The sequence below is a fragment of the Nerophis lumbriciformis genome, linkage group LG20 (genome assembly GCF_033978685.3).
Source record: "Nerophis lumbriciformis linkage group LG20, RoL_Nlum_v2.1, whole genome shotgun sequence".
NCBI lineage: Eukaryota > Metazoa > Chordata > Actinopteri > Syngnathiformes > Syngnathidae > Nerophis > Nerophis lumbriciformis.
In genome coordinates, this window is record NC_084567.2 from 18,495,001 (window position 1) to 18,509,243 (window position 14,243).

The window sequence follows — 14,243 nt, forward strand, 5'->3', positions numbered from 1 at the left end:
GCAAGAAGTGTGTGTGTGGTGCAGTTCACATTGGTTCACTCAAGTCCTGTGGCTTCCTTCAGCAGCTCCAGGTCTTTGCGGCCGTTTTGAGATGCAGACACTGAGCAGCCGTACGCTTCCAGACCCAGGGGCAAGTAGCGCTCCTGCAAGCCCAGGATCTCGTCCCCTTGCCCCGCAAGGAGCCAGACCCAAGGAGGGTGGGGGGTGTGGCCCTGGAAGGCCCACAGTGCCAGACTCTCTGCAGTGAGAGACCGGGTAGACAGTGCAGCTATGTTTACACCAAGTTGAGCATCAAATTAGGACAAAGTCTACGGAGGTTCTTTTGTGTCTTTTTTACACAAGCTATTTTTGACACAGAATTTATGTACGTTATTTTTTGGCATTTGAATTTTTTTAACTGATTTTTTTTTAAAACATCAAAGTATGCTGATGACTTCATTGAGTAAAAAATTGTGTGTTTAAAAATGACATTTTTTAAATTACAGTGAAGAATTATTTGTTGCCTCAAAACTCAATATTCACTTGCAGTAAATTAACAGTTAATTACAAGAAGCAACCCCTTTTTTTTGCACTGAATTGTTTATTAACATTAAAAAAAAAAATTTCAACATTGAATTTTTATTAAAAAATTTGACTACATTTTTTGCATTGATTTTTTTTTTTACAGTGAATTGTTTTTTACGCTGAATGTTTATACACTGAAATTTTAAAAGTTAAGGTCTTTTAAGAATTTGAGATGCCAAATAACATCAATTTACAAAGGAAAAAGTTTTACGCTGCTACAGAAAGGAGGAAAAAAGCAAGAAGAGAGAGATAAAAAAACATTCAGATATTATATTGCTTTTAGGAATGAGAGAGGAGTGGCAAAAGAGGTTGGGCCAAGTGTCTGATTGTAATATCAGCAAAAACTGAAATGCTTTGATTGAACATTGGAAAGGCGATGTCAATCACAAAATAAACCCATTTGGAGAGTAACCTTTGACCAAAAGACAAACACACTGATTTTGACAAAAAAAAATTATAAACTAAATTTTTTATACACTGACTTTTTATACACTGAATTTGTCTGCATTGAACTTTTTTTACACTGAATTTTGAAAAAAAATGTTGCACTGAATTTTCATACATCGATTTTTTTTTAATTAAAATTTTTCACACTGAATTCTAAAACATTGTATTTTAACAAACTGAATTTTTAAACACACACATTTTGCTGAAAAATGTTTATTCATTGAAATTGGCAGCATATTTGGATGTAGAAAAAAAATCAGTTAAATTAATTCAGTCTCCAAAAAAACATTTGTACTAAAGACACAAATTAACCTCAGCAGTCACCACTCTTTGCTGTTGACCAATCATCAAGCAGCATACTACCGTGCTGTCCGGTCCCACTCTGTGGTATTTGTGGTACGCAGACGTGGTATTATTATGGTGTGTATATAAGGACCCCAATATTGTACCTATTAGCAGACATATTATCTGGCGTTTTGTTTCCCAAAAATGATCCACAACCAACTTTTCTTACCTTCTGGTATCTGCTAATGTGTATATGCGATCTGCATAAGTCCCGAAATTTGTAGTCTGTAGTCAGTAATCTCCTTTTTCTCTATTTTCTTGTTGCCATTTCTAATACAAAGTAACGTACAGTTGTAACTTAAATCTGTGAGTAGGTTGGCTATGGAAGCGCTACAAACTACCGAAAGATGACGCGGAAAAGACGCTGTCGAAGTGGAGGCACGTAAATAAAACGACACATCCTGAAGAGACGGTCAGAAAGTAACTTGAAGATGTTCTATAAAACAATCTATGCAACATTTTGACCAAAGAACCACCATTACATGTTATGTAGACCACAAGGAAGTCTTTTAAATGTAGCAAAAAATATATAATATGACCCTTTAATGCGCCGCATAATCCGGAGCACCTTATGGCCTGAAAAATACGGTACCAAAATTCCCAGTATGGCCCCTAATTGCCACAACATTTAACATGGTCATCTGAGGCCAGCCATAATAAAAACGAGTTTTATTCCCTCTAGCTGTTGTAACCTGTTTTGAAAAAGTTTAATTGTAATTATTTGACCAAATAAAAGAATGGGTTTGAATCGATTCTGAATCAAATCATCACCCCAGGAATCGGATTGAATCGCTAGGTGCCCAAAGGTTCACCCCCATAATAAAAGTTTATTTAGTCAAATTATATATTTTCAGTATTACATTTGCAGTGAGAGCGCCACCAACCTTTATTGTGAAGATCAGCAGCCTTGGCCAGCCCCAAGGAGACAAGACATGGAGCCACATCAGCCAGGCCTTCAGGCTGACCATGTGTGGCCATCAGCACTATGGACCTTCACACCCGCAGGAGAAACAAGTCAGCATTGAACCCTCCTATTAAACTTGCAAGTCAACCCCCCCCCCCCCCCACTCACTTGGCCGGTATGCCATTTTCGAGGTGATGCTTCATTTTGGTGTCCATCCTGGAGAATTGGACCTTCGTGGTGACTTTTCCCGAGCAGGCGTCCACAGAGACCACGAGATAGCCAGGCTGAGTGAAGGCCACCATGTCCTCATTAGCCTGTGCGGTGGCAGACACAAATAACATGGCTGCCAACAGGCCAAGGCGTGATGTGCATTGTTTGCGTGTTCTACTCACAGCAATAAAGGACTCGCCGTCGCCTTTTTGCTGCTCCCTCACGCTGAGAGACTTGACTCGTGTTTGGAGGTAGGACGTCCACGGCTCACTCGTGAACACACGCTGAGGAAAAGAAGCAGCAAATCAAGTCCACATCACAGACATGCTGACAACGCTCCAGACAATGGCGTGCGTTTTGTTTACATCCGGTTTCAGGAGCACGGTTTTCGATGATCAAAGTCTTTTTTCTGGTGGTCAAGTTTTCCGTGCATCCCTTGTCAATAGTGCACAAATAATAGGCTATATATATCATTTCATACTGTAATGACTAGCTAATGTTAATGTTTTATGTGCCTTAAAGGTCATTGGCGGAGAATGAGGAAGTGTTGTTGTGAAGTGCGGACTCATGAGACGAATGTGTTTGCACGGGAGGTAAACCCTGTTGGAATTGTGCCGTTTGTTATCATAAGATTGGTAATAAAAGTAAGTTAAAAATAGCGTCAGACTTTGTGTGATTTCTGGGAGCTCCAATATATTTTAATACAAACCCCGTTTCCAGTTGGGAAATTGTGTTAGATGTAAATATAAACGGAATACAATGATTTGCAAATCATTTTCAACCCATATTCAGTTGAATAAACAATGACAACATATTTGATGTTCAAACTGATAAACATTTTTTTTTTTGCAAATAATCATTAACTTTAGAATTTGATGCCAGCAACACGTGACAAAGAAGTTGGGAAAGGTGGCAATACATACTGATAAAGTTGAGGAATGCTCATCAAACACTTATTTGGAACATCCCACAGGTGAACAGGCAAATTGGGAACAGGTGGGTACCATGATTGGGTATAAAAGTAGATTCCATGAAATGCTCAGTCATTCACAAACAAGGATGGGGCGAGGGTCACCACTTTGTCAACAAATGCGAGAGCAAATTGTTGAACAGTATAAGAAAAACCTTTTTCAACCAGCTATTGCAAGGAATTTAGGGATTTCACCATCTACGGTCCGTAATATCATCAACGGGTTCAGAGATTCTGGAGAAATCACTGCACGTAAGCAGCTAAGCCCGTGACCTTTGATCCCTCAGGCTGTACTGCATCAACAAGTGACATCAGTGTATAAAGGATATCACCGCATGGGCTCAGGAACACTTCAGAAACCCACTGTCAGTAACTACAGTTGGTCGCTACATCTGTAAGTGCAAGTTAAAACTCTCCTATGCAAGGCAAAAACCGTTTATCAACAACACCCAGAAACGCCGTCGGCTTCGCTGGGCCTGAGCTCATCTAAGATGGACTGATACAAAGTGGAAAAGTGTTCTGTGGTCTGACGAGTCCACATTTCAAATTGTTTTTGGAAACTGTGGACGTCGTGTCCTCCGGACCAAAGAGGAAAAGAACCATCCGGATTGTTATAGGCGCAAAGTTGAAAAGCCAGCATCTGTGATGGTATGGGGGTGTATTAGTGCCCAAGACATGGGTAACTTACACATCTGTGAAGGCGCCATTAATGCTGAAAGGTACATACAGGTTTTGGAGCAACATTACCATGGACGCCCCTGCTTATTTCAGCAAGACAATGCCAAGCCACGTGTTACATCAACGTGGCTTCATAGTAAAAGAGTGCGTGTACTAGACTGGCCTGCCTGTAGTCCAGACCTGTCTCGCATTGAAAATGTGTGGCGCATTATGAAGCCTAAAATACCACAACGGAGACCCCTGGACTGTTGAACAACTTAAGCTGTACATCAAGCAAGAATGGGAAAGAATTCCACTTGAGAAGCTTAAAAAATATGTCTCCTCAGTTCCCAAACGTTTACTGAGTGTTGTTAAAAGAAAAGGTGATGTAACACAGTGGTGAACATGCCCTTTCCCAACTACTTTGGCACGTGTTGCAGCCATGAAATTCTAAGTTAATTATTATTTGCAAAAAAAAGTAAAGTTTATGAGTTTGAACATCAAATATCTTGTATTTGTCGTGCATTCAATTGAATATGGGTTGAAAAGTATTTGCAAATAATTGAATTCCGTTTATATTTACATCTAACACAATTTCCCAACTCATATGGAAACGGGGTTTGTACTTTAATTTGTTTTCAAGTAAAAAAAAAAAGCCCTAATTTTCAAGGTGTGGCGGTAATTAAAATGCTGTGGCGGCACGCCACATTCAATGACATTAGGGGAAACGCTGCTTTTCCTTGAGTATGTTTGTGATGACCACACGCAACTTTCACTTTGTTTTATTGAGTTTCATTCCGATCGCTCCAATTTTTTTTTTTACAGCATGGGTGCCCAAACGTTTTGCCTCCAAGGGCCAAAGTGAAAATGTGCTAATGGTCTGCGGGCCAAACAGCAATATTTACCATACAACACAACAAGGGAGGAATTCAGCCTCATACCAGCAATAATTAATCATAAGGTAGTAGAAATTGTCACAGTTGTGTGACTAATTCAGTTAGCATACAACTCTGCATCTTTTATGTACCGTATTTTTCGGACTATAAGTCGCAGTTTTTTTCATAGTTTGGCCGGGCTCCAGTGCGATTTATATATGTTTTTTTCCTTCTTTATTATGCATTTTCGGCAGGTGCGTCTTATACTCCGGTGCGACTTATACTCCGAAAAATACGGTACACCTTTAACCTCAAAACATTCAAAAAAGATAATTTTCATTTTCTCCATTTATTTAAAAGTATTTTCTCTAACCAGTTCTCACACAGATTAGATGTATGGAGGATGATCAATTTTGAAGCGTTTAGGTTTTCATTGTAGGACATGGGCGAAGCCTGGCGACCAAGATTATCATATTCCATTTAGCGTCAAAAAGTTACAACTTTACCTTAGAGCAGGGGTCTCAAATTCAAACGCAACTAGTTAGCTTGTGAAAAAAAAAAAAAAGATTTTCTGGTTGAAAAAACCGGCAGCTCAGACACCAAAATGTTACTGTAAAATTCACATTGTTTTTAACACTAAATTACTGTAAATTGAACAACAGTACCACTGCTGTATTATGTTAATGCAAGTTTTTTTTACTGTAAAATCTAAGGCTATTTTTTCATAGTGCATTACTGTACATGGAGAAACTGTATCACTGTTTTTTCCCCGCAAAATTCTAATTTGCTACTTTTTCTATCGAAAAATCTATGTTTCCTGTTTTTACAGTGCATTACAAATATGTATACATTTGACTTGTTAGAGACATTGATCACATGACACCATTTCACCAATCAAACGGATCCTGGCAGTCACATGACCAGACTTAACTACACACTGTAAAAAGTGACGTGGCGTCATTACTCTTCAATGTTTACTTACAAACGAGAAAAATTACTTTATAACAGGCGTTTTTTAACCTTGGGGGCCGAACTTTTACACTCAAAATATTAACTAACTAACTAACTAAAATATTAACACTGAATTATTAATCTTACTTTTGATTTCAATCATATTCAGTAATTATATCTAACCTACGGTACTTGCAGTTAACAAGCTTGTCACATGACATGAAACCATGTGTTAATCACAAAGATGATTATTTATTTAGCACATAAACCTTATCTAATCAATTATACTGCATAAGAAGGGACTCAAATGAATGATAAATACATTTACATTAAATAAATGCTCAAATAAATAAGCTAAATTAATGTTAAATACATTTGTTAACTAAACTGTCAATAAAATTAAAGTGCAAATGAAAATACAGCTTCATCACTTTAGTCATTATTTTTTCACTTATGAAACAGACATTTTTTGCTGGCCCTCTAGGGGGCTACGGCTGCCAAAGATGCATCAACAAAGTATTGAGCAAAGGCTGTGAATACTTATGTACCTGTCATTTTTGTTGTTTTATATTTTTGATACATTTGCAAAATTTCAGTATATGTTATTCTGATTCAGCTATCCCGTAAAGGTTGACGCCCTCCTTCTCCTACAGTTTTTATCGCATCGGAACCGTTCGAGTATCAAAACGTTAGTCTCAACTGCATTCAAAGTACCGGTAACGAGACACACATACACACACACACACACACACTCACACTCACTCACACACACACACACACACACACACACACACACGCACACGCACACATATATATATTTGTGTGTGTGTATGTATATATATATATATATATATATATATATATATATATATATATATATATATATATATATATATATATATATATATATATATATATATATATATACACAGTCGTGGTCAAAAGTTTACATACACTTTTGAAGGACTTAATGTCATGGGTGTCTTGAGTTTCCAATTATTTCTATAACTCTTCTTATTTTGTGATAGAGTGTTGGAGCACATACTTGTTGGTCACAAAAAAAATCATGAAATTTGGCTCTTTTATGAATTTATTATGGGTCTACTGAAATTGTGATCAAATCTGCTGTGTCAAAAGTATACATACACCAACATACATTATCCATTTTGGTGATGTAGAAAAGTTACAATCAAATCAGCTTCATGGCATGGCCTCTTAACTTCATGTCAGTGATTATGACACCTGTTGACTTCTCTGAGCCCATTTAAATAGGGCTCATGTGATGCAGTCATTAGACTCGGTTACAAACACGACAATGGGAAAGTCAAAGGAACTCAGCATTGACTTGAACAAGTCAGGAAAGTCACTTGGAGCCATTTCAAAGCAGTTTAAGGTCCCAAGAGCAACTGTGCAGACAATTGTTCATAAGTATAAAGTGCATGGCACAGTTTTGTCACTGCCAAGATCAGGAAGAAAACGCAAGCTATCACCTGCTGCTGAGAGAAAATTGGTCAGGATGATCAAGAGTCAACCGAGAACCACCAAAAAGCAGGTCTGCAATGAATTGGAAGCTGCTGGAACACAGGTGTCAGTGTCCACAGTTAAGCATGTTTTGCATCGCCATGGACTGAGAGGCTACCATGCAAGAAGAAAGCCCTTGCTCCAGAAGCGACACCTTAAGGCTTGTCTAAAGTTTGCTGCTGATCCATGGACAAAGATAAGACCTTCTGGAGGAAAGTTCTGTGGTCAGATGAAACAAAAATTGAGCTGTTTGGCCACAATACCCAGCAATATGTTTGGAGGAGAAAAGGTGAGGCCTTTAATCCTAGGAACACAATACCTACTGTCAAGCATGGTGGTGCTAGTATTATGCTCTGGGCCTGTTTTGCTGCGAATGGAACTGGTGCTTTACAGAGAGTATATGGTACAATGAAAAAAGAGGATTACCTCCAAATTCTTCAGGACAACCAAAAATCATGTGTGTGGACATGGCATTGTCCACACACATGTCCAAAGTCCATGTCAGAATACCAACAAATTTAGCTGAACTGCACCAATTTTGTCAAGAGGCGTGGTCAAAAATTCAATTTGCCAGAAGCGTGTGGGTGGCTAACAAAAGCGCCTTATTGCAGTGAAACTTGCCAAGGGACATGTAAGCAAATATTAACATTGCTGTATGTATACTTTTGACCCAGCAGATTTGGTCACATTTTCAGTAGACCCATAATAAATTCATAAAAGAACCAAACTTCATGAATGTTTTTTGAGACAAACAAGTATGTGCTCCAATCACTCTATCACAAAAAAATAAGAGTTATAGAAATTATTTGAAACTCAAGGCAGCCATGACATTATGTTCTTTACAAGTGTATGTAAACTTTTGACCACGACTTTATATGTGTGTATATATATATACACAGATAAAGCCTACATATATATGTGTACATATTATAATAATATAATAGATGTATAATTAAAATATTTCAGAATTGGTTATTAAGAGTACGTAAAAGTTAAACTCCTACCTTGTTGAGTTGCGTGACGACCTTCTTAAAGTTTTGTTATCAACCAGAAATATCAAGCAGCTAAAATGCGCCAAACATGGATAAGTATGGAGAGAGTGTTTTACATATTTTAATGGATTTAAATGAGTGTAATTTAGATTTTTTTCATGGTAATAGGACTTTTTTAATAATAAGTTCTGTGAGCAGATTGTGTTATGTGTGACCATGATTGTCAAATTTTTGTTCTGGTTGCATTTTTCTGCACCATGACTAGAGAAGATTGTTTGGATTGTAACATACAGTTAATAGCTGCGCTTTATTTACATGAAAGTATAATGGTCACTGACTTTAGTTACCCTTAATGGCCACTAGATGGCATTATATCTTCAGCTATCAGACAGCTGGTTAATTGCATGTAATATAATATGAACACACCACTCCCAATTAATTCCTTATTGAACAGCCGTCTCGCGGGCCAAATTAAAGACCCCGGTGGGTTATAGTTTGGACACACCTGCCTTACAGTCATTAAACTTGATACGTGACCCATGCTAACTGTTAGCATGCTAGCTTTTCTAGCTAAGAGTGCACTTGGTACATGTTGCATTACAAGTGTCGGCATGCTAACGTTAGCATTTCAGTTTGACTACCGGAATTGCACGGATTCTAGTGACTATTTACTTCACTATAATTATTTATACTGTTTATGCTAATGTAGTTCTGTTGTAGTTGTAAAAATACATCTGTAAAATGCGATGTAACAATGATGTGACAAAGCAAACCTGCTTGGCTCCGCAGTCCTTGCAGGGTTGTGTGTTTTCAGCCGGCATGGGCACCGCAGCTGAGGGGATTTTGGCATATTTGGGATAGGCCTTGCCGGTGCAGTTGCAGGTCTGCTGGGAGGACGTCGTAGCTGTGATTTTTACTCTTTCGCAGCCTTTGAAGGAGCAGTAGCTGTGACCATCACGACCATGGCGGGCCCGAAGGTAGAGCCACAGCAAGCTGCGGGGAAATGAGACGAAAAAGAAGTGTGTATTTATTTACGTATTAGTTGGAGGGGGGAAAAAAAGTGGTTCGGCGTTCTCACCCGACGTTTTGGTCAAAGAAGTATTTCCTCTCCAACGGTTTCGACTCCAGCTCGGCGAGAGAGAAGACGGGCCCGTAGTCGGTGATGTCATCGAAAGTGTTGGTCTGCCTGTCGTTGATGTCGGCCATGACCTGAAAGGCAGTGCCTGCTGGGTAGCACAGTCCAATCAGCACCCAGTCGTCCCTGCAAGGAAAGACAGCTTTTAGCCACTGGCACTGGATGCGAACTGTAGGGACAAAAGTATTGGGACGGCCGCCATTACATCTGCAGGGTGCAAAAAATCTGGTATATTTTGAAGGTGTTGATAACTCTTAAAACATGCCTTTATGCACATTGTTTGATCAAATAAAGCAGAGCGGAAGCGGGGACCCCCTACTTATATATCATGTGTGAAAAAAATAAATACAATTTATGTATTTTTCTTCGCTGACGGCCAATAAGCTGGCAGCTAGGTTGCAAAACGCTAAATGGCAACTGGAGTGCTAATGACTAGCTGGCAACTAGCGCTCCCCAATAGCCACCTGGCAGCTAGGGCCACTAACTGCTTGTTGCAAACTAGCGCGCCAATTGATTGTTGGCAGCTAGTGCTTCTAAATGCTAGCTGGCAACTGGAGCGCTAATTACTAACTGGCAACCAGCGCCCTAATAGCCACCTGGTAGCTAGGGCCACTAATTGCTAGCTACAAACCAGCGCTCCAATTGCTAGGTGGCAGCTAGTGCTGCTGATTGCAAGCTGGCAACTGCCACTTTAATAGCCACCTGGTAGCTACGGCCACTAATTTCTATGTGGCAACTAGTGTCTTTAATCGCTAGGTGGCAGCTCGTGCTGCTAATCGCTACCTGGCAACTAGGGCCGCTAATCACTAGGTGGCAACTGCAGCGTTAATCACAACCTGGCAACAAGCGCTCTAATAGCCACCTGGAAGATAGGGCCATTAATTGCGAGGGAGCAACAAGCGCACCATTTGCTAAATAGCAGGTAGTGCTGCTTATTGCTAACTGGCAACTGGAGCGCTAATCAATAGCTGGCAACTGGCGCTTTAATAGCCACCTGGCAGGTACGTCCACCAATTGCTAGGTGGCATCTAGTGTTGCTAATCGCTAGGTGGCAGCTAGTACTGCTAATCGCTACCTGGCAACTAGGGCCGCTAATCACTAGGTGGCAACCCGAGTGCTCTAATAGCCACCTGGCAGCTCGGGCCATTAATTGCTTGGGAGCAACTCCATTCGCTAAGTGGCAGCTAATCACTATCTGGCACCCAGAGCGTTAATCACTAGCTGGCAACTAGCGCCCCAATAGCCACCTGGCAGCTTGGGCCACTAATTGCTAGTTGCAAACTAGCGCTCCGATTGCTTGATGGCAGATAGAGCTGCTAAATGCTAGCTGGCAACCAGTACCCTAATAGCCACCTGGTAGCTAGGGCCACTAATTGCTAAATACAAACTAGCGCTCCAATTGCTAAATGGCAGCTAGTGCTGCTAATTGCTAGCTGGCAACTGGAGCGCTAATCACTAGCAGGCAACTGCCGCTTTAATAGCCACCTGGCAGTTAGGGCCATTAATTTCTAGGGGGCAACAAGCGCTCCATTTGCTAAGTGGCAGCTCCTGTCGCTAATCGCCATCTGGCAACTAGGACCGCTAATTGCTAGGTGGCAACTGGAGCGTTAATCACTAGCTATCAACGAGCGCTCTAATATTGTAAATGTATTTCTATTGCAAAGCTGCAAGGTACAGTGAGGGTGCGGCCATGTCACTGCCATTAATAAACAACATTATAGTTGTATAATAAAAACAAAATATTTGTGGGGGGGAAATAAAAATATAACAAAAAAAAAATCCCATCAATCAAACTGTTGAAGACATCTGATGTAAAGAAATAACATCTGGCCCAGGAGGAGACAAATGTGATTAAAATGTGTTTTGTCCTCATGGTGTACAATATATATACATAAAACACACAATGAATGAAACTAAATATTCATATTTCAAATTGTAAAGATAAAAGGTGATTGTTTTCATGTCTCACTTGTCGAAGTTGATGAGGGAGAGGACGACCTCCCGAGGGGCAGTTCCGCTCCAGTGCAGCGTGTAGCTCTTGTTCATCATCAGGACGGGCTGATACTGCTGCGACAGCGCCCCCTGGCTGTTAATGCCCCTCAGAACCAGGGGCGCTGCGGGGTACTCGTCTCTATTGATGGACAGCGCGAGATCGGAAGCTCCTTGGGTCTGGACGTACACCTGCAGAAGAGTGCGTGTGTGTGTGTGTTTGTATATTGGACATGAGACACGACAGTACCTGAGAATAGCGGCCGCTACAAATCACAGCGTTCCAGGGCGACATGTTGACACAGCCGGGATGTTGGATCAGGTAATTGTCTTTCCTGCCGACATAGGTGTCGCTGTAGCCGGTCACCGAGCCGTCCACGTCATGAAAGACTGAGTTCTTGTCCCCGTCCAGGTCGTTCTCTTCAAACCACTGCCCCGGGCGACCGAAGAATGCTCGGAGATCCACCTGAGTGTAACAATAGATAAATGGCATTTTTAAGTACTTACTTTTCGCACACTAAAAAATGTAAGCATGCGGCGGCCATTATTATTTTTCATTTTCAAAACCAATATGATATACAGATATTTTTTTAACTTATAGGGCTCCCCTCAAGTTTGTCAAGGGTCTAAGTCATAAAAATGTTAGCTAAAAGTAATATGTAATTATTATTTGTTATTAATATTCAATGCTTAAATCTATGGTTCAGATCTGTCTATATACAGTAAAAACATTTTTGAATGTGTTGTGCCACCAAAAAACTGTTTTTTAATATCAAAAACAAAATATGCAATATTTTCTCCAATAAAATTTCAAAGTGGAATATTTGATGTGAAGTAATTGGAGCCTAAAATAGGTCAATAACTAATAACATTGATTTTATTGAGCGAGGACAGTTATTAAAAGAAAGGATCATCAATGTTAAAAAAAAATTTAAAAATCCCAAAATGTTTTTACTTTTAGCGTTTAAATCTCTACATCAACGGCAGATATATCTGTCAATTATAAGTTGTTGTTTTTTTTCATTAGTTTTATGCACTTTTTGTCAAAGAAAGCTTTGTTTTTTATGGCTAAAACAAAATGAGAAATATTTCCCCACAAAACATTTTTCAAAGTTGAATATTTGATGTGAAATATTTGCAGCCTTTTGTAGGTCAATAATTCATACCAACATTGATTTTAATTCATTATTAATTTTTAAGAAAATACATTTATCCCAAAAAATCCCACTAAAATTATTGGGGATCCAAAAGGGCCCCACTTTTAAAAATTTATTTAAAAAAATTCTACTTTCAACGCTTAAATCTGTAGATCAACTTCAGATATATCCATCGATTATATTTTTTTGGTTGTAGTGTTTTTTGTTTGTTTTATTCAGTATGGACACAGGTCCATATTGAAGCAGGAGGATGCACAAATAATATCTAAAAGGCGGACATTAATCCATGAAAATATGGAAAAGCTGCAGATGGTGTGTTTGACAGAGAAGCAGCTCTAAGGAGATGCTATAGAAGTCTACTCTCTAAGTTATTGTACTACATTCTATTGTTTTTAATGCAGTATTAGTTGTCTAAAAGTGTCATTTTTATTTAAAAGACATTTTACATGTTAAAATTGTGCTGTTTTGGGGGCCAAGCGCCAATCAAATTGATTTCAATGGGACTACAGGAGGACTACGTTGCTTACGCTTGGGTGGAAGTGGAGGTGGGACATGTTGTTCCGGGGCGTGAGCTGCCAGGTGTTCTTCAGGCTAAAACCCACGGCGCTGGTGTATCGTTCTGGTGTAGGGATGAAAGCACGGAAGGTGCTCCGTGTGAGTCGCACCGGGCCGTCGTAAATCTGAAAGCCTCGGATTGGGAACGTCCTGAAGTGAAGGAGAGGGAGAACGACATAGAATTATTATTATTTTTTAAACAAAATGATCTACTGTAAATTCCAGACGATAAGCAGCCACTTTTCCCCGACGCTTTGAACCCTGTGGCTTATAAAACGGTACGGTTGATTTATGGGCTTTTCTTTGCTGACGGTCATAATGCAAATAGTTTTCATTAAACGCATGCATATACACTGAAATTGTATGTTATTGTTTGTGCTATGGCGCCATCTTTTGGACTAGTTCATTCACTGCAGGTGCTGCCGGGTAAATGTGAATTCCTGCCGGAAGTTTGGTCTTCTAATCGTCCATAGCGTTTCTACTCGTATGGATTCTTCATTCCCCAAGCAACGTTTTTAAGTTTTACAATAAAACTAAAACAATTCTTACTTACTAAACCGTCCCATGTGTGATGTCTGTAGGAGTGTTTACATGCATATTTGTACGTGCTATCGTAATGTAATCAAGCTAGTTTTGTTAGCATTAACTAATATGCTAACACGTATACAAGTGTCCGTGTCAGTATTATTAGCTTAAAGTGGCATTTTTTTCACAAATTGAGTCTGTTTAGCTGATTGTAGAGCTAGCTTCCGCAGCTAGTGGGTGCATGACGATTAATTTTGTTTTGTTTGATCAGCCGTTTTACTGCCGTGTTACAGACACCGTTTGTAAACAATTAAGGTAAGTAAATAAACATTTATAAAATGTTTCTGTGTAAATAACTCATTTCACAACGTATACATCTGTGGCTTATAGTCCAGTGCGGCTAATATATGGAAATATATATACATATATACATATATATATATATA

At 39.5% G+C, this 14,243-nt stretch overlaps 1 protein-coding gene across 1 annotated transcript in view; it reads right to left on the reverse strand.

Moving 5' to 3' along the window:
• cemip2 (cell migration inducing hyaluronidase 2) overlaps positions 1-14,243 on the reverse strand; it is a 107,732-nt gene that overhangs the window by 841 nt on the left and 92,648 nt on the right. The window contains exons 16-24 of the mRNA XM_061980561.1: positions 13,245-13,422; positions 11,811-12,026; positions 11,541-11,752; positions 9,515-9,697; positions 9,210-9,429; positions 2,653-2,754; positions 2,429-2,574; positions 2,241-2,347; positions 1-238 (exon numbers count right to left, since the gene is read on the reverse strand). The exon at positions 1-238 is cut by the window's left edge and continues 841 nt beyond it. Coding sequence (XP_061836545.1) covers positions 36-238; positions 2,241-2,347; positions 2,429-2,574; positions 2,653-2,754; positions 9,210-9,429; positions 9,515-9,697; positions 11,541-11,752; positions 11,811-12,026; positions 13,245-13,422 — 1,567 coding nt within the window. The 3' untranslated portion in view covers positions 1-35. The remainder of the gene's footprint in view (positions 239-2,240; positions 2,348-2,428; positions 2,575-2,652; positions 2,755-9,209; positions 9,430-9,514; positions 9,698-11,540; positions 11,753-11,810; positions 12,027-13,244; positions 13,423-14,243) is intronic.